The sequence below is a fragment of the Neopelma chrysocephalum genome, unplaced genomic scaffold (genome assembly GCF_003984885.1).
Source record: "Neopelma chrysocephalum unplaced genomic scaffold, ASM398488v2 Primary Assembly neopelma1_147, whole genome shotgun sequence".
Taxonomy (NCBI): Eukaryota; Metazoa; Chordata; class Aves; order Passeriformes; family Pipridae; genus Neopelma; species Neopelma chrysocephalum.
The window spans coordinates 1,691,192-1,708,488 of NW_020897809.1; the positions used below are offsets into that span (position 1 = coordinate 1,691,192).

Genomic DNA, 17,297 nt, shown 5'->3' on the forward strand with positions numbered 1-17,297 from the left:
CTTCTGGCAAACCCATGCATTTACACATCTGGTACAGCAAGATCTCATTTTTCATTGATGTATTAGAGAGTATTGCTTTTTAGAAGACAGGCCAATTTACATTTATATAGGTTTATCATCTTACAAAAGGTGTTCTCTTAGCCTTTAATAACTTTGTTCTCTTTTCCTGAAGTGTTTTTTTTCATGGACCTTCACAGTACCACATGCACTCATCTTGTTTGTTGATGTTGGCATCATTTGTCAGCAGCTGTAGTAGTGCTTGGCTCAGGGGCTTTCACTGGGCTCGTCTGCCAGCTTGGCCAGTGTGGGGTGTGGGTTCTAACATGCTCTGTTTTGGGTTTTAGGCTGTTTGCTGATGAGGTTTTGTGTGTTTCAACCTCAGCTTGATGTGTACCTGCTGTTAGTTTAAGTTGGCTGAGTTACATCTTCTGATGTTTCATCACACTTCAGAAGGTCATCTGTAGTCAGAGAACTATCTGCACATCTCACCAGGAAATCAATGCCCAAAAATGCTAGTCCAGTCATTAATCAGAAGTGCAAAGCTGTCTTTGATTATCAGCTTTGAAAAGTAGCGGTCTAGACCTGTATTTTGTTTAATTGTTAAGATTCAAAAAAAGTTGAAACAAAGTACATTACAAAACAAAGTAGCTGCCACACTGGGAAATCTGCCTGAAGAGATTTTTGTCATTTAATTGCTGCATTGTCCTACAGTAACAACTGCCTGTGCTATGCTGACATCTGGTGTTCCCAGCCTTGCATAACAAGCTGGAATTTTGAAAATGGAGATTTAGAACAGTTAAAAGTTCTTTTTTATTTGTGTGGGGTTTTTTTAGCTGGGTTTTCTTTACTCACTAATCTCTGCCTGTTTCCACTGAGAGGTTTTTGTTTGGGGTTGTCTTTGGTTTTGTGGGGATTTTCTGGTGAATTTTTGTTGTGTGTGTTTGTTTGATTGGTTGGGGTTTTTTTTGTGGGTAGTTGGGTGACCATTCATAAATTTTAAGAGGGCCTGGATGTTTGCAGTGTGTGCTCACACAAAATGAGGAAGGAAACAAAACGGTATGAAATAACTGCCCTTGCCCTTTTGACTTCAGTGAAAGAAATGCCATTGTCCTTTTTTAAAGCATTTGGTACGTATGTCTGATTAGCACATTTCAGTCAACCTTCTTGTTGGAATTCAGCCATCTGAGGACACAGGAGTAAATAGTTTCTGCAGTCCTGATCTATGGCATTATTTCAAGCTGATGCATTGCTTGGCTCCAGCGAGGCAGGATGCAGGATCAGACCTGGTGTGTTTAATACCTTCCAGCTAATCCTGTTCTGGGGAAATGCCTCCCCCGGGGCTTTGCTCATCCTGGAAGCAGCATCATTCCCGCCTTGAGTGTCTGATCTGCAGTAGGGGAACATCTGTTAGAGCCTGACAGTTGGATTAGGATAAATGAGACCTTTGCCCAGCAATCCAGTGTAGTGGTGGTCTGTGTGGGAGCACACAGGAAGGAGAAACTGCAGCTTGCTGTAGGTATGAACTTGGTCATCAGTAATTAAAAATGAGCTGGGAGTATGCATGTTGTGGAGTAACTCATGTCCCTTTAGTTTATATTGAAAGCTTTCCATATGATGCTTTTTTCAGATCATAAGCTCAGTAAGGACTGAGAGGTCTCTGGAAGTGTCTGCTGTGTAACCAGGCCTTAATAATGGCCAACAGCAGGGGCCAGAGCTTGGCTTGGGTTGGTCTCAAGGGTCACAGTGGGTCTGTGAATGGAAGGATAACTAAAGGTCCTGTTCCAGTGTGCTTTTCCTCCATAAAACCTGTTTTATGGTTGACTCTTTCTGAGTGCTGGCCCTCCTGCAGTGTTTGCTCATAGTGTTTGTGACAAATGGGCTTTCTTCTCAGAATAGGTTTCCCTAAAGGAAGGTAAATACTTGCCTTACTAAATTTTTTTTTTTTGAAGTGCATTGTCTTTCTAAGAAATTAGTTTTTTTTCTGTCATGTACTAATTCTGTGGAGTGTGTTATGGCTTCAGGAAATAAGTGAGGAGAAAAATCTGACCACCTGTTTGTGATAGAAGATGGTCTCTGTGGTAGGTCAGAGGAACTGACTGTTAATGAATGTTGTGTAGAGTAGGAGTAGCTTATAAAGGTCATGCTCATGTGAGATAAACCAGTGTTTGGCAATCAGATATTTCTTAAAATGCTGATCCCGTGGTGTATTGAGTAATTATGTAATAACCTAAGTTTATACCATCTGGGAAATTGTTGTTTCTTCTGACTGTTTAATTTTTCTTGCTTCACTGGAGTTTTGAATTTTTGAATGTAAAGCAGAAGTTCCTTTTCAGGAGTCAACTTTGAAGTTCCATTTAGCTGAGAGCTAAAACTGTTTTGCATGTGAAGGGGAATGGGGGTTGCTAACCACACACTGTACCTTTTTGTAATCGTTTTCATGTTTGAAAATGAGAGCAGCGTTTATCTTCTGTATTACAGTGAAATTCTAAGAAATTTAGGATGTTTAAAAACAAGGTACAAGTAAGAACTTTCTCACTTGAACATTCGTGTCTGTTTAAACAAATAAAAATTTGCTTCAAAGAAAATAATGATAAAGCTAAGGTGAGGAGATGGATTATTAGATGGAGAATAGTGTTCCTCCAGGTGGAATAGATTCATTTCAGTAGCTTTAGCTCTTCAGAATTCAGGAAATTCTGGTATAAATCAGAAGGGGGGGAAGTGATTAACCTTCACCAACTCAAAATTAGATTGCATCTTTACTATAACTTCACTTTTAAAGCAGATTTATTTAAAAATGTGTTTTTTATCAACAGGATGTAAAGTAGAATCTATATTTCTGAATGTGGAAGCTGTAAACACACACAGAGATAAACCTGAGGTAAGAATATCTCTCAAATTGGAGAACATGATGTAATGTACTGTCTGAGCTGATTTTTGTTGTCCTTGTGGTTAGAAGTGATTTGATACCTGAACTGAGAGTGTATTTAATTTTATGTATCAAGCTTTACTACTGGTTTACTGTTGGCGGGGGGTAAATCCTTTTTATCGAGCAAATTTATCTTTATTGTATGAGTTAGAGCTGGAATAGTTTATCTCCAAAAGATGAATGTGAAGTTGAAGATGTGGTATCCACCTGAAAGCTGCATAAAGTTCTGCCAGGCTTTGTCATGGAGCAGAAGTAGGGTGTAGTCAAAAAGTTATGTTGTGAATGCCACGCTTGTTTTGGAGAGAGAGATCATCAGCTTTTTCACCCCTGCGATCCTTGCTGTATGAAAAAGAGGAATTGATGATGTCACCTGTGTTTTAAGCCAAAGCTGGAGAGGAAGACTAGATCTCAGGATACAGCAGGACAACCGGGGCAAGGAAATTGAGCGTATTTGTGAAATGTAAGTGGAGATAAGATATCAGACTGTGGCAGCTTCCTGCTCTCCCTGTGTCAGGCACGTGTTTCTCTGCTCCTCAGTGTTGACCTGAGCTTAGGTTGATTCTGCTGCTTGTGCAAAGCTCTTCCATTGCTGTGTTCTGAAAGTTGTGTGAAGCGTGCCATGATTAAAAATCTCTGGTTCCCTTGCAGATCCTCATGCTAATGCCCCCAGGTGTGGCACTGATTCCATGCTGAGGTTACAGGTGGTGCCTACTGGTGAACTGAAAGTCAGTTTGAGACCATGAGAAAAAAGGACCATGTTTGGTGGTTTTCAGAACAGTGGTTTATGGTGGAAAGGAATATCGTGAGAAATGAGGTTTTATGTGTGTATTCAATAGGGCATGTGACACAAAATTCCTTTCTTACCTGAGGGTACAGAAATTGTGCAGAATTCGTGCTGGAGGGCTCTGCAAAAAAGTTTTGTTGTAATGGCCTGGGCATTTTGAGTTGTGAAAATACTGACTTTGGGTCATCTGTAGCCAAGACATTTTCTTTTAGACAATGGCTTTGCATATTTCTCTCTACTCTTCTTTCTGCTTTACCACTTTTGTATCTCAGTTTGGTTTGTCAGGTTTAGGAAATCTGTTTTCACAGTGCCTGAAGTTGGAGCAGCATAGTGAAAACAAATGAGGATTTCTTGGAGGAGTAAGTTATCCATGTTAAATAATGTAGAGGAACAGAATCTTTAGTTTGGCTGATTAAAATATTGGTGCTGAATTTACAGCTTGCTAAATGTTGTTGAAAATACCATTCCTCTGACTGAGGGGGTTTATTTCAAGGGACAAAGCTCTGCCTGAATCACCAAGTGACTCTCAACATGTCTAGCAAGTGATGTGGCTGTGCTGGTGTAGGGTGCCTCTATTCCAGGTGCATGTAGAGGATCATGCAAACAGGTACATTGCAGTGGTCACAAAGACACAAGACTAATTGGAACAGAAGTAAATTGAGTTAATGAATTTTAAAAGAATTAAAAATTAAGGAGCAGAGGCATTTTTATAAAAACCCCTCAAATTCTCTTCTCCCTCTGTCCTGAAGGAAACCCAGCCTGTTGACTGTTCATTTAGGAGGTCTGATTGAAGGACTGAGTTGGTCCTGTCTGCATTTAAATGATGCTCAGGGAACTATGAACATTTCAAAAGCTTTTATTTTCATCACCTACAAAAATGTTAATTACTTCTGTAAAATTAAGTTTTCAAGTGGTCTGTTGAAGTCAGAGCATTTAATTAAATGCAGCATCACATAACAACATTGTTAAACAATGAAACTATTGGATTGAGAATTGCCCAGTGGGCTGTTCTGTGCCCCCACCAGTCACTTGTAATCCAGAACAGTGCCCTCCTTTTGGGCTCAGCTGAAAGCATCTATTTTCACGTGGCAGAAATGCAGGCAAGGCTCTGGAGTGTTTGTTTCTGGTATGTGTGAACTTCATTGTACCATGGTGGTTTTGTCTGGAGCGAATTGAAGCCTTGTGTTTGTCAGCAGTATAGTGGCTGAAATTCTGACCTTTTCCAGTGAAGGAGTCTATGGTCTTTTACTGAAAATAATTCAGGGGAGTTGCTTTGGGTCCCCCCTTTGGGCCAGAAAACAAGCACTGGGGTGAAATGTCTGCTTTGCATCTCTGGCTTAGTTGGTGAATGACTGACAGGGAGATTGCTTGTAGCACGAAACCCAGGTTTTTCTTTTGGAGTTTGGGGAGGGGAGAGGGAGATGGTAGTGAAAGGTGTGAAACAAGACTCAGGCAGCCTGTCAGCATGAAGTTTGAAGAAGTTGCAATGAGTTGGCCTAGAATGGGTCCTGGAGGTAACTTCAGAACAGTTTATCATAGTCTGCTCTCTTGGTAGAAGGGAGAATACTGATTGGCAGGGTCTTTGGGACTTGCATGAGGTCTACGAGGCAGATGTGATTCCTGAGCTGGTTCCATGTGGCTGCACTCAGCTGTACTTCCCAGCAGGAGCATTTGGCTGTGCTGGGCTCTTGGTTTTGTTTGGTTTTGAATAATCGAATGTCATGTTTTTTCTGCAGCCTTTGCAAAATGGGGTGACACCTAGTTGGTGTAACCAGCCTTGAAAGATTAGCTTGTCTGAGAATATATTTTTTAATTTTGTCAGGGTTGTTATGTGCCTATAACACAAACAAATGTTGCAAGTCTTCTCTTGGGACAGAAATATGTGGCATAGTTCAGTAAAACACTGCAAGTTGCTTACTGGATAGATGTGTATGTGCTGAAGCACATGATTAAGTAGATTCCTGCTTGGGCCTGTAAAAGACTTCTTCCTAAATGTGAATGACTTGAGCTTTTGGTCATGCTGTCAGCGTGGGGTCAGTGAATTCTGTAAATACATTTTCCTGCTGTCTCGCTCTGGGACAGTGATGGGCTGTCAGTCTGCTGCACTCTCGGGGTGAGGGGGGTTAAAAAAAATCTCTGCTTCTGAATCAATGCAGCTGTGTACTTGTGAAGGAATCTGATTGGTGTTTTTGTTGCTCTTACTGCTGCATGATAAATATTCTCTGTATTTTTATTATTATACAGAATGTAGACATTTCCAGACCTCCTGAGGACGCTCTTGTAACAGTCCCTGCTCATCAGTGAATCCTGTGTGCTGATCAACTATCGAACTTGGGGTGCTGTTTTCATCCTACTGCTTCAAAATAAATTAAAAAAACTAATAATTTCAATCACTTTGAAATAAAAAAGCCCCACCCCAACCCAACTCATAATCCAACCCAAATGTTTGTACAGCATATGATTTGAAAAGATTATCAAATCACAATAAAACTATTGCACTGGCTAATTTATTGTGGTTGAGTTATCAAACATGGATCAGCTTTTGCTGGAGTGCTGATTTTGTAAATTGCTGTAATTTAAATATCCTGCAGCATTAAGTTTTATCGTAGCAGCCAGCAATCATTTAGTGTTAGTGCAGTGTATTTATGAAAGCCACGAAGCACAACATCCTGTGAGAGATAAGAAAGTCTGAAGTTTCTTTTCTAGGCACCAGTTCTATCTGTTTCAGTGCCCTTAGGAGTGATTGGACTGCTATGTGGTGTAAAATAACAGCCCATAGTTACTGTAAACCCCTAATCCTGCTGGTCCATAGCACTAGTGGTCTACATGTGCTAATTAATGATGTACTGTTGGAAAAGGGTAGCAAGTCTTCACTTAGTTCCAGGACAATTATTCAAAGATCAGGAATGTGTATAAATGTTTTTAATATATGACTTTTGTTAACAGATGTTCTGCATTAACTAGGCTTTAGGGTTTGCCCCTCAGCAGAAGCGATTTTAAATTCCCTCTTTTCCTGCTTCTTGTACAGACATGGCTGAGCAAGCGTTTACAGTTCTGCTCCAGTTGTTTTGTACCCAGATTTTATCTGGGCTCCAGTAAGTAGCATTTAGGCAGACTGTTTCAGACCAGGGAAGCAAACTTAGTCAGAGGATTTTGAAGCTGGGTTGTGACTCCAGCAGACAGGGTATCTCAACCAGCAGGAGATGAATCCAAAACTGAGTGACAGCAAAGCCTCCCGCAGGCTGCAGGTTTGTTGGGGATGTGGTGCCTTGATGCCTTTCTGGGCACAATGGGCAACCTGAGGCCATGGAATCACCTGTGCCATTGAGTAGACACAACTGAGGCTGGGAAAGGCAGAAAAGTCACCATATCCTGGAACTTGTTTTCTAAGGGGGTCTTTTAGTCTTGAATGTAAGCAAGAGTGTAGGTTGTGGAAAGCTTTTATATGTTGGGTTTCTCAGGTGGTACATTTTTCCAAAATCTGGATTTTGGAAAAAAATGTGTGGCATATCTGTGCTTCTAAAATTGTAGTGAAGTTTTCAGAAGTTTAGAGCAATTGGGAATGTCTGCCATAACCAAATAACCTCCTGGCCAAAAAGCCTCCTGCTGCACTGATTGGTGTGTAGTTAAACCAGTGTCCCAGGATGGGCTGGATCATTTTCCTGTTGCTGTTTATGACCGTGACATAGGAGTGTGTGGTCACTTTTGCTTGTTTAATTGTTCCAACCTCTGGGCATGAGCTTTGCTGTGAAAGATGCTCTGGGGGAGGAGACCTGAGCTGCCATACCCTCTTGCACACAGCAATTAGTGAGTCTGCTTGTTCTTACCTGACAGCTGAGGTAGCATTCCCAAGGGGTAGCAGGGATCTGGCCGGAGTTGGGTACTTAGCTTGGAGTGCTGTCACCTCTGCAGGCCACAAGTAAGGAAATACCATTCAATTTAAACTAAATGTTTTGCATTTTTGATGGAGCCAAAATGTGTGCAAGCGTCTGCTGTGGAAAAACTGAGTTTTGCTGCTTGAGAAAGGAAGGCTTGGGCTGTCAGAGAAAATGGACGGGGAGGATGGACAGGGCAGGAACTTGGCTGGAGAGGAAAGCTGAGCTTGACTGTTCTGGCAGAGGTTGTAGAGGGAGGCAAAGCAGCAGAAGCACCCAGGACCCTCCACCCCTGCCAGCTGCTGCCAGCCCGATTTCCTGGGGCTGTTGGCTGCGTGTTGTTCTCTGCTGAGCACAGCACTCGTTGTGCTGATATGTGCAACGGAGTGAAGCGGATATTTAAAAGCAGAATACTCTAAGGGGGTCTCCTCTTACAGCATGATTGCTCAACAGTCCTCTCTGCCTTACTTCCTCAGTAACAGAAAGGCCTGATGCTGGACGGGAAGTGGCAGCAACAGTTTGTGGCATGGCTTTGCCGAGGGAAGGCTGGCTGGCAGGGGGCTGGAATGTTTGTATCCTGCTGTTTATTTCTCTGTTTATGCCTGTGCTGGTTCTTGTCCTTAGAGGCTTCTCCTTTTCCCTAGAGGAGCCTTTCTGTAAAATCTTCCTGTTCTGCTGTGAAGATCACAGAACATGTGTAGCTAAATCAAAGTAAAACTGAGATGGCAGGGCCTGTCCTGTTCAGGGACTCACAGCACTTTGCTGGGGGAGGCTCTATTCTGTAGAAAAAAAAGTGTACAAAAGGAAGAGTATAATGAGGAGAAGAACAGTGGTGGTATAGGAGCGTATTTGAGTTAATCTGTGTGTTTTGAGTCTTTCCAGGGAGGACTGGGTGAGATGGACCCTTGTGTAAGGCAGAGTGACACTGCTCCTGCCTCAGGGAGTGGGCTCTGGAAGCAGTGAATCCCTACCTGGGCTGACTGAGTGAGAGTCCATATGCCTTGGTAGAAATAGTATTTAGAAGAGGTGAGTGTGGTTTTTATTCCCACTCCTGTGTTTCCCAGGCTCTTCAGACCGTGTTGCTGCTGGTGTGTGGCAGTATTATTCCCAGGATGGTGGTTTGTCCAGGTGTGCTTTGCGAAGGCAGTGCTGAGGTGCTGCAGGGACACCTTCTGGTCCCAAAAGGAAGGCATTAACCTCAGTCACCTTTCTAAGCAGCAGCACTGTCCTCATTGCACAGCTTTTCCCTCCCAGTGCCCTTGGCTGTTCTGGAAGCAGATACAATCCCAGCTGCCATCATCTCATCTAATGGGATTCCTATGAGTAGGAATCCATTTATTGTTAATGAGGATACCGGTCCCTTTCTAAGCCTCTGTTCATCTGGTCTCGCTCTCATCTGTTGTGTTTGTCTAAGAAGCCCTTGGGGGTGTTTATTAGAGTTTATCCCAGTTTTCTTCCTTCACTGTGACAGTTCAGTGCTTCGCTTCCACAGCCTGTTTGTATTTATTCAAATCCAACCACTTTTTGCTTTCAACTTTCTTGCCTGTGTATTGATATTCCCTCTGGGTCTGCCTCACTTGCTAAGATGCTGCTGCCATCTGATACAGCTTATTTCAGTCAATGAGAGGTATCTTCTGCTGTGCCTTAATCACCTTGTTTCCTTTTAGTTTCATGTTAGAGCTGTCTAGTCCTTGCTGCTTAGGGATTAATTTCCAGTACCTCTGGATTCCTGCATACTGATGCTCCATTTCATGCTCCATTTAATTTTCTTTGAATCAACATCAGATGATCAGCTTAAAAGATTTCAGCCAATATTCTTGGAGTGCCTGTGGAGACATCTCCACAGTCCCGAGGAATTTCTGGGTATATTGCATAAGTTGCTAAGAAAAACACAAACAAACAACCAAATGCCAGCATGTTCTGTTGGCTCGTTGTTTTTTCCCCTCCTGTGTAGTCATGCAGAATATGACTTGTTCTGCCAGCTCCTTGTGTTCTTAGAGAGATGTTGATGCTTTCTGTGTGTCCCTTGGTGTAGAAGAGATGCTTCCTCTAGAAGCTTCTTTCTGAAATAGGGTTGTTGCTTTGCTTTCCTTCAAAGAGAGAAGTCAGAGTGGGTTGGGCCATGTGCTGGTGGGTGCAGGGGTTTCCAGGACTCTGCCCAGCAGCATTTGTGTGTGTGTGTGTTCTCAGAAACCTTGGTGTGGTGTCTATGGTGGAAAACAAGGGAATTTACCTGAGAGCTTGAAGACTGATGAGAAAGGAAAGGGCTGACATGGATGTAGGAGAACTAGTAAGGGCAGAAGTGATGTTGGCACACTTCAACCCCCAAGGAAAATCTGGTGCTGCTTGTTCATATCCTGTTTTGTAAAGAAATGGCTAAAAATCTAGAAACTGGGGTTGGGGAGAGGGTTGAATTGCTTTTTAAGTTGATGTGTTTTGACTGATGGTGTTGTGTGTCTGGTGTGCTGAGAGTGCCCCTTGCTGGGTGCTCGAGGGGCTCTCCTTTCCCTGGAGTTGGACTGGAGAGACTTGTTTGGAAAGTAAACTCTAATGAATGTGGTTATAAAACCACTGAAACATACTCTGATGTCAGTGTGACATCTGCCAACGTGCCTGTGTACCCTGAAGTGCATTTAAACTTTATGTTTCCGGCTCTTTAGGGAACACTTCATGTTACCAGCTCTTCAGGGAGTTATTCAGAGTTCTTCCAGTGACTTGGCTGCTCACAGACAGGATCAGAATTAGCTTTATGGCTGTTGGTGTTAAGGAGCCATTTCCTGCAGTGTGCTCTGAACAAGGAGAGGTGGGCGTCCCTCCCTCCAGATTTTATTGGTGCTTGTGTGGTTTATGACCTTTGCAGGGTTCTGTTTTTCCTTATACTATGTCCATAAAGACCAGGAGAGACAATGGATTAGAAAAATGTGGTTAAAACTGTGATTAAAGGATAAAAAGGTCTTAAAAACTACAACATTGTGACCTGCATATGGTGTAGAGACTGACTGTCCTACCAGACCTGGTGTAATACGTCTTAGAAATGCTTTTCACCTGCAGCAGAGATCCTGCTTTTGGGTATCTGAGGGGCTCTGTGAAGTGCCTGACACTGGAACAAAGCCTAGTTCTGACTCCTGCTCAGGGACTGGGACCATTCCTTGTGTTTTACAAAACGTTTTGAGGAAATAAGCATTCAAACTTACTTATCTTTAAGTAATAGCCTCGCGTTAAGCAAAACCGCGCCTGGCTGTGAGACCTTTGCTTTACAATCTTCTTCTGTCTTTAAATTTGCAGAATGTAGGTGTGGATCGGTCGAGAGAAGAAGCTTTGAGGACAGTGCCCACCCACCTATAGCTCCAGCTCCAGGGGCAGCAGCCCTTCCTCCAGCGCAGCTCAGGGCCCGGAGGTGGAGAAGGTGTCGGAGCGGGTTGGGATGAACGCGCCTCCCCTTCACTTTGAGACATTTCGAATGTGATTCCCCTTCTTTGGAGAAAACCCGTAGTTGTGGATAACTCCCAGTGCCGAAAGGTATCAGTAAAAAGATTGTGGGAAGCAGAGTGGAGTTGATGTTAAGATTTTTTTTTTTCCATATGTAAATTTGTGCAGTTTCAGTGGGTTTTTACTGTTCATCTGTGGAAGATGGTTAATTGCCCGTGTTGATTTTACTGTCAGATTTTAACAAGACTTTCTTTTTTTAGTGTTTTTCTAAGAGTTCCTCTTATTTTTACTGTGAATGATTGCCTAGAATTACATGGAGATTTTTTGATGGGTGAAATTTTACATTTTGAGCATTGGAGGCTTCATGTTGCAAAGCTGCTTTAAATGGAGAAGCCCGTCAGCTCTGATAGCTGTTCTGTGTTTTAAATTGAGCTTTGGTTTGCCAACCACAACTTAAAATTTTTCTGAAGTTTCTGAGGGAGATTTTCCCTTTGGAAAATCAAAGCATTAAAGCTAGATTTGCTACCTGAAAGATTCTGCTGTTTTAGCAAGATTTTAATGTTTTCCCAGAGGCCAGCTGTATTTTGGAGGGCAGTGGGGGACACAGTATTAAGTGGGGGGCATAAGTGTGAGTACAGCTGGCAGCCTGGGAAATGAATTGAGAGAGAAAGAGAGAGGGATGTCTTGTCTGCTGCAGTTACAGGAGGGGATGAGCAGCTTCTCTGAGTTTGGAAGGGAGGGAAGAAGGATTCAGACTGTCAGGGTCTGGAGAAGCTGCTTGTCTTGTTAGTGTTGTGATATTTTTTTTCTTTAGGCAGTTTTTGGAATGAATTTCAACATAAAAGTATATGTTTCTCTTTTATAGCCACATTTAATACGTACATCAGGAAACAGTACAGAAAGGTTAGGTGAGTTTAACCATTCTAACAGCTCATGCAAGAAAAACACCAGGTAAATTCTGAAATAACTTTAACATGGCACTCCTGCCTTGGGGTTTTTTGTATTGTTTTTAAGCACCTTCCATCATCCCAGTTCTTTGCTGCTCTTTAATGCCTAGTGAAACTCCAGTGCTAAAAATGGAATTGTCTATGTCTGTGGAGGCCACAATCTTTTAACTGTACTAAATCAAAGTGTATTTTGTATGTGTGTTACCAGACAACTGAAGCGAGCTGCCAGCACTGCTGCTGGCTCTAGCTCTGAAATGAGGAGACCTATTCTTTGATAGTTTGACTGTGTTTTTTCTAAGGAAACTCTTCAGTTAATTGAGCTTTTACCATGTATGTTGTTGGGGTTGTTCTGTTTTGTTTTTGTTCTTTCCTCAATTCCTGTGTGGAATACCAGGCCCTCGTAACATCGATTTGCAGGCAAGGGCTACACTGTCTTTTGTTTGTGCAGGGTTTATAAAATAATGTGCTGCTGTTGTGATTAATTTTTTTTAATAAGCTAAATTCAGCAATATATTCAGCTCTGGAAGTAAGCCATAGAGCATCGCTGGGTTCTGTTTCAGAAGAGGAATGTGACCAGAAAGACTTGCTTCAAGTGCTGCCGTCTAAAGCTTTTGTGTGTGTGTGTGTGTGTATGTGTGAGCCCTGCATTTGGTAATGCCATTTCAGACCTTTATTAATTCAGCTGTGTCTGTAGTTATGGGGTGAGGAGACAGCCTGCACAGCACTGCTCAGAGGAGTAATTTATTGATGTGGAGTTAACAAGGCCACCTTTGTGGCAAAACTGTAGGAGCAATTCCCCCTCCTCGCCCCAGTTTGGCGTGGGAAAGCCAGGAAACCCTTGCTCCTCCACTGTCCAGCCGTGACAGGAGTGGTTAAACAGTTTCTACACTGAGAATGTCAGGGTTTATCTGTAACTACAGAGCACAAATCCCAGGAGGCTGCATTAAAAAAGCAGGATTTTACCAGCAGATTGTGGTACTTCTTGAGCTCAGACCTGGTTGAAGAAATGTTGGTGGAAGGAAAATTTTCCCCCAGTGAGAGCTGAGCCCAGGGGCTGCTTCTCTTTGCTGGCAAGCATGGCTTGAAGTGTCTCCTCTCTCCCTTTGTTTTACCTCTCTGAACTGTCAGAGGTGCTGTAACATCCTCGAGGCTTAATGTTCTATGTACAGTAGGTATTTTTATAGCCTGCTTTCAAATATACTGTGATGAGTGTTTTACTACAATGGGTGTTCAGTAAAAAGAATTGTATACAAGTGTAAATAAACTGTTGTGCTGATACTTGAAGAGAAAAAAAAAAATGAAGTTGTCTGTTCTGCGTTAAGAAGGTACTAAATCAGTGACTGCATCTGACCCGGGCTGGCAAGAGCAGGTGTAAATTTGTATTTGTATTTGAATGTAGAGTTGAGGTGAATGTAGACTTGGACTGAGTGATGGATTCTCCTGGTTCTCACTGCCTTTCTAGGAGGGCACAGTTGAGAAATGCAGATTATTGTCACTTTCTAAAAGTGTATGTCCCCCCCTCCTGACAGAATGGTCACTGACAGGGGAGGGGAAAACCCTTGTCTGTATTTGTACCCATTTACTGCCTCTGACTGTTACTGCACTTGCCTGGCTCAGATGCAGTCTCTTGAATGGGATTAAACTGTCTTGTCTTACATTGTTGGCCTTCGTCGTGATCTTTCAGACAAATGTAATCATTTGACCTTTGATCCAAGTAATAAAGATCAAATGCTACAATGTGCACCCCTGTGTGTTTCTTTCCATGTCCAGTTCCAGTGGCTGAAGTGCCAGGTGGGCGTTCCTGCACCTCAGCAGGTGTCCACAATTTCCACAGCCGTAGGAATTGCAGCTGGGTTAAGAGAGCTTATCCAGAAGCTTAAGAATTAAATTCATTCACTGCAGTGTTTGCCTTACTCTGCAAATAATTGTAATTTAAGTAACAAACTCAATAATGGAGGAAGGAATTGGAAGAACTGATTAAATAAATACAAGCCAAGATTCTCACGCAGTGGAAGAGAAAGGTAAGACTTTATTAGTTTTACCTGGTCATTGGTATTAAGATCTGATCCATGCCCTCAGAGCTACACTGTTCTTACATTGTCTTCCAAGTGCTGCCTGTCAGTACAAGTTTGCATGCAGAGATTAGGTGGAGGGCATTAAATTTGCAGGGGTACTTGTCATTCTGAAGGATAAGGACAAAATTAATTACTGCTTTGTGGTTTAGAGTTACATATTCAGATTTTCATGTCTTGTTGATGGCTGTATGCCCTGGGGTGGTAACCAATGTATCTTCTTTGCTAAGTGGAAGGAGTGTTTTTGTTGTTTTTCACTCCAATGTGTATTTCTGTTTGGAAGGGAGGTGATTTTTTTTGTTTATTTTAGAGCTTTTAGGCTGATTTCTGGACAAAATGCTTTAATACCTCCATCTTCCTGTAGTATGAGGATGACCTAGACCTGATGGGTGAGTGAACTCCTGACTTTTGCTGCCTGGCAGGTGGCCCTGGGGGGCAGCACTTCATCCAGGAGGCCTGAGGAGCTGTACAGGCTGTGGAGCTTTTGTGTCTGTGCTGTCAGGAGGTACCGGTGGTGCAGGGCAGGGCCTCGTGCAGTGGCTGAACACGAGGAGGGATGGAGGGATGGAGGAGCTGCTCCACGGAGGAAAGGTGTCTGTGCTGTGTGCAGTCAGGCTGGCAGAAGGCACAGTTGTGGCAGCAGGAGCTGCTCCTGGTAGGTCAGTCAGATGCCAGCTGGAAGAGTTGCTGTGTGAAGACCATGATCTCTCTTGAGCAGGCTTGGCACTGGTTACTCCAGAGCGAAGAAGGTAAGTGCAGGGAGCAGTTGTTACCACAAACAACGCTTACTACTACTTGTAATTCATCACAGCTTCTTGCCATCCAACTACCCCATGCTGCTGGCACCCACATTTTTAAGTTCTTACCTAGAAAAGCATTTCTGCTCAGGAGCAAGTGCCCAGCACTCACTTTTGAAGGCAAAAATCACTTTCTGGTGAAAAACAGCAAACTAGAAATTTCTTCGTGGGGTATGTGAAGGAAAAAATCCACGTTTTCTGCTCTCCCTGGGGCACCTCACTGCTTGTTCCCCCTTGGACAGGGGGTTGTGTAGGTGTGGTGGTAACCCTGGCTGTTTGGAAATGCCAGCTGTGTGCTGCCCCTTCCAGCCTCAATCTCAGATGGCATCCGAGTCCTGCTGGCATTGCTAGAGCTGTTCTTTAGGAGAAGAACAAAGGCAGCACTGTATTCTTTTGAGTCTCTACAAAGTATTACAGCTTTCTCCCGCTCTTTCAGCAGGATTAACAGTCTGAAACTACCCAGAAGCTCCACAGTGTTCCTAAGAGCTCTGGAGCATTGTATAACTCCTGGATGAACTGACACCCAGACACTTTTTTTTCCACTTGCTCAGTGTTGAGAAAATTAAATAATTTGCAGTAGTGTTGCAAGATGCAGAAAGATCCTGAGAAGCAAGGGACCTTGCCTCAGTCTGTATTTTAGGAGCTGATTGCAAGGAGAAGAGTTTTATAAGGAGCTTTACAGCAATAACATTAGCTTTTTTTACTCATTAGTGGTTAAAAAAATCAATATTCAGAAGTAGGTGTTGCAACAAAGCAGGATCTAGTTTGGTGCCCTTAATAGCAAGTAGGAGGCACAGCTGCTGTGTTACAAACAAGTAAACAAGACTGGATTTTGTGTTTGGCAGTAAAGCAGGAAAATTCCTCTCGGGCAGAGCAGGCAAGTAACTCAAGAGCTCCACAGAGTCATTACCTGGCAGTTCTGTCCTGCTGGGATCAGCTGCTCTGAGCGTGGTGCCTCTTTCTGTTAACAGGAATTGGCATTTAATGGCAGACCCCCACATTCCCAGGCAGGATGGGGCTGCTCTGGGATGCTCAGGCCTCTGTTGCCTGCTTGGACTGCCTTGGAATAAATGTGTAGCATTTACTCTTCAAAAGCAGCATGGAGCCATTTCGCAGAGCAGCTGGTGTTACACTAGGAATCTCTGCTTTTGCCTGATTCTTCATTAGTTAATTCACATAAAAAACCAACATAAATATTTTAGGAAAGCAACCAGGGCTTACAAAGTATTATTTTTTTCCACTGTAATTTAAAGACAACTGGAGTTTAATTGTATATTGTTAAAAATCATAGAGCCATGAATGAAAGTTACATTAAACTTTCTTTTAATTGAAGACAAATAAAAGAACCAAGGGCTCAAACACATTTTAAAAAGACATCTTCTGTTTCCCGATGTCTTCTCTCGAGCAAAATATACAGCACATATATATATATATATATATATATATATAACAACTACATTCAAGTACCAAACAGAATTTACATTTTCCCAAACAGAGAAAATAATGCACATGATTCACATACCTTAAACCCAACCATGCATAAAAACACTGCCAATAAATCAGGAGTTGGACATAATTCATCACACTACTGTGTATTATTCTGAAGTATCGACAACGTCGTTGGAATGCATTAACACTTGGGAGTGTGGGTTTGTAATGTCTAACCCTGCTTTGAAGTCCAACTGTTCAGAGACCTACTTGTTCAAGATCTGTTCAAATTTAGGGTTAATAAAAGAAAATCCATCAAATGCAGATTGATCCATGGACTCAATCAGGTTTTTGTCGCTGTAGGACAATTTTGGCTTCTCACTCAGAAATTCTCTGTCAAAGTTGTTGTAGTCACTTGCTGATTTCTGTGTTAGAGAGGAAAGACAGTTTGAGACAAACTTCTTAATTTATTCCAGAACAAATTACTTAAATACAAAAAGTTGAGCTCCCTCCCCTTCTTACCCTGCTTTAGAGAGAAAAAAAAAAATCTCATTTTAGCCTATTTTAACAAGACTGTAAGATGATAACTGGGTGATTATTTATTAGGAGTTGAAAACAAACAAAAAGACCCCCAAATAGCACCAGCTTGCTTTGGAGAAGAACCACATGCATTTGTGATAATGCTGCACAATTACCCAAATATTATCTATTGGCAATAACAATGCAGCATTTACTTATATGTAAACCCAGTATTTCTTGCCATTAACCAAAATGTTTATATTCTGAGAGCATTTTACAGTCTGTAATTATTCAGAGGAAAAAAAGCAGTGTGCTACAGCAGCTGCTTTGTGTCTGGATAAAATATTTGTGTGTGTGTTTCACAAAAATTCACATTCCTAAAGATTACTAAAGACACTGTGAACCTCCAAAGGTTACTGTTTGTAGGATCCTTAGGGTTCCAGAGTTCCCACTTCTATGGGAATGTGAAACCTTGCGTTCTTGAAGAGGCCAGCTCTCCTCCATCGAGTACATAAGTACA

General features: G+C 42.4%; 2 protein-coding genes across 9 annotated transcripts in view; one reads left to right on the plus strand and one right to left on the minus strand.

Moving 5' to 3' along the window:
• The window catches only part of LOC113976141 (6-phosphofructo-2-kinase/fructose-2,6-bisphosphatase 4), a 51,191-nt gene extending 37,489 nt beyond the window's left edge, over positions 1-13,702 (plus strand). For 4 of the 6 annotated variants that reach the window (XM_027701031.1, XM_027701033.1, XM_027701028.1 and 1 more), the window contains exons 13-15: positions 2,814-2,878; positions 5,955-6,010; positions 10,871-13,702. In XM_027701031.1, the coding sequence (XP_027556832.1) occupies positions 2,814-2,878; positions 5,955-6,010; positions 10,871-10,877 (128 nt within the window). In that variant the 3' untranslated portion in view covers positions 10,878-13,702. Of the gene's footprint in view, positions 1-2,813; positions 2,879-5,954; positions 6,047-10,870 lie in introns of all 6 variants that reach the window. The other 2 variants (XM_027701029.1, XM_027701030.1) reach the window with 2 other exon arrangements.
• Positions 13,703-16,130: 2,428 nt separating this feature from the next.
• PRKCD (protein kinase C delta) overlaps positions 16,131-17,297 on the minus strand; it is a 59,261-nt gene continuing 58,094 nt past the window's right edge. For all 3 annotated transcript variants that reach the window (XM_027701025.1, XM_027701024.1, XM_027701026.1), the window contains one exon: positions 16,131-16,683. In XM_027701025.1, coding sequence (XP_027556826.1) covers positions 16,525-16,683 — 159 coding nt within the window. In that variant the 3' untranslated portion in view covers positions 16,131-16,524. The remainder of the gene's footprint in view (positions 16,684-17,297) is intronic.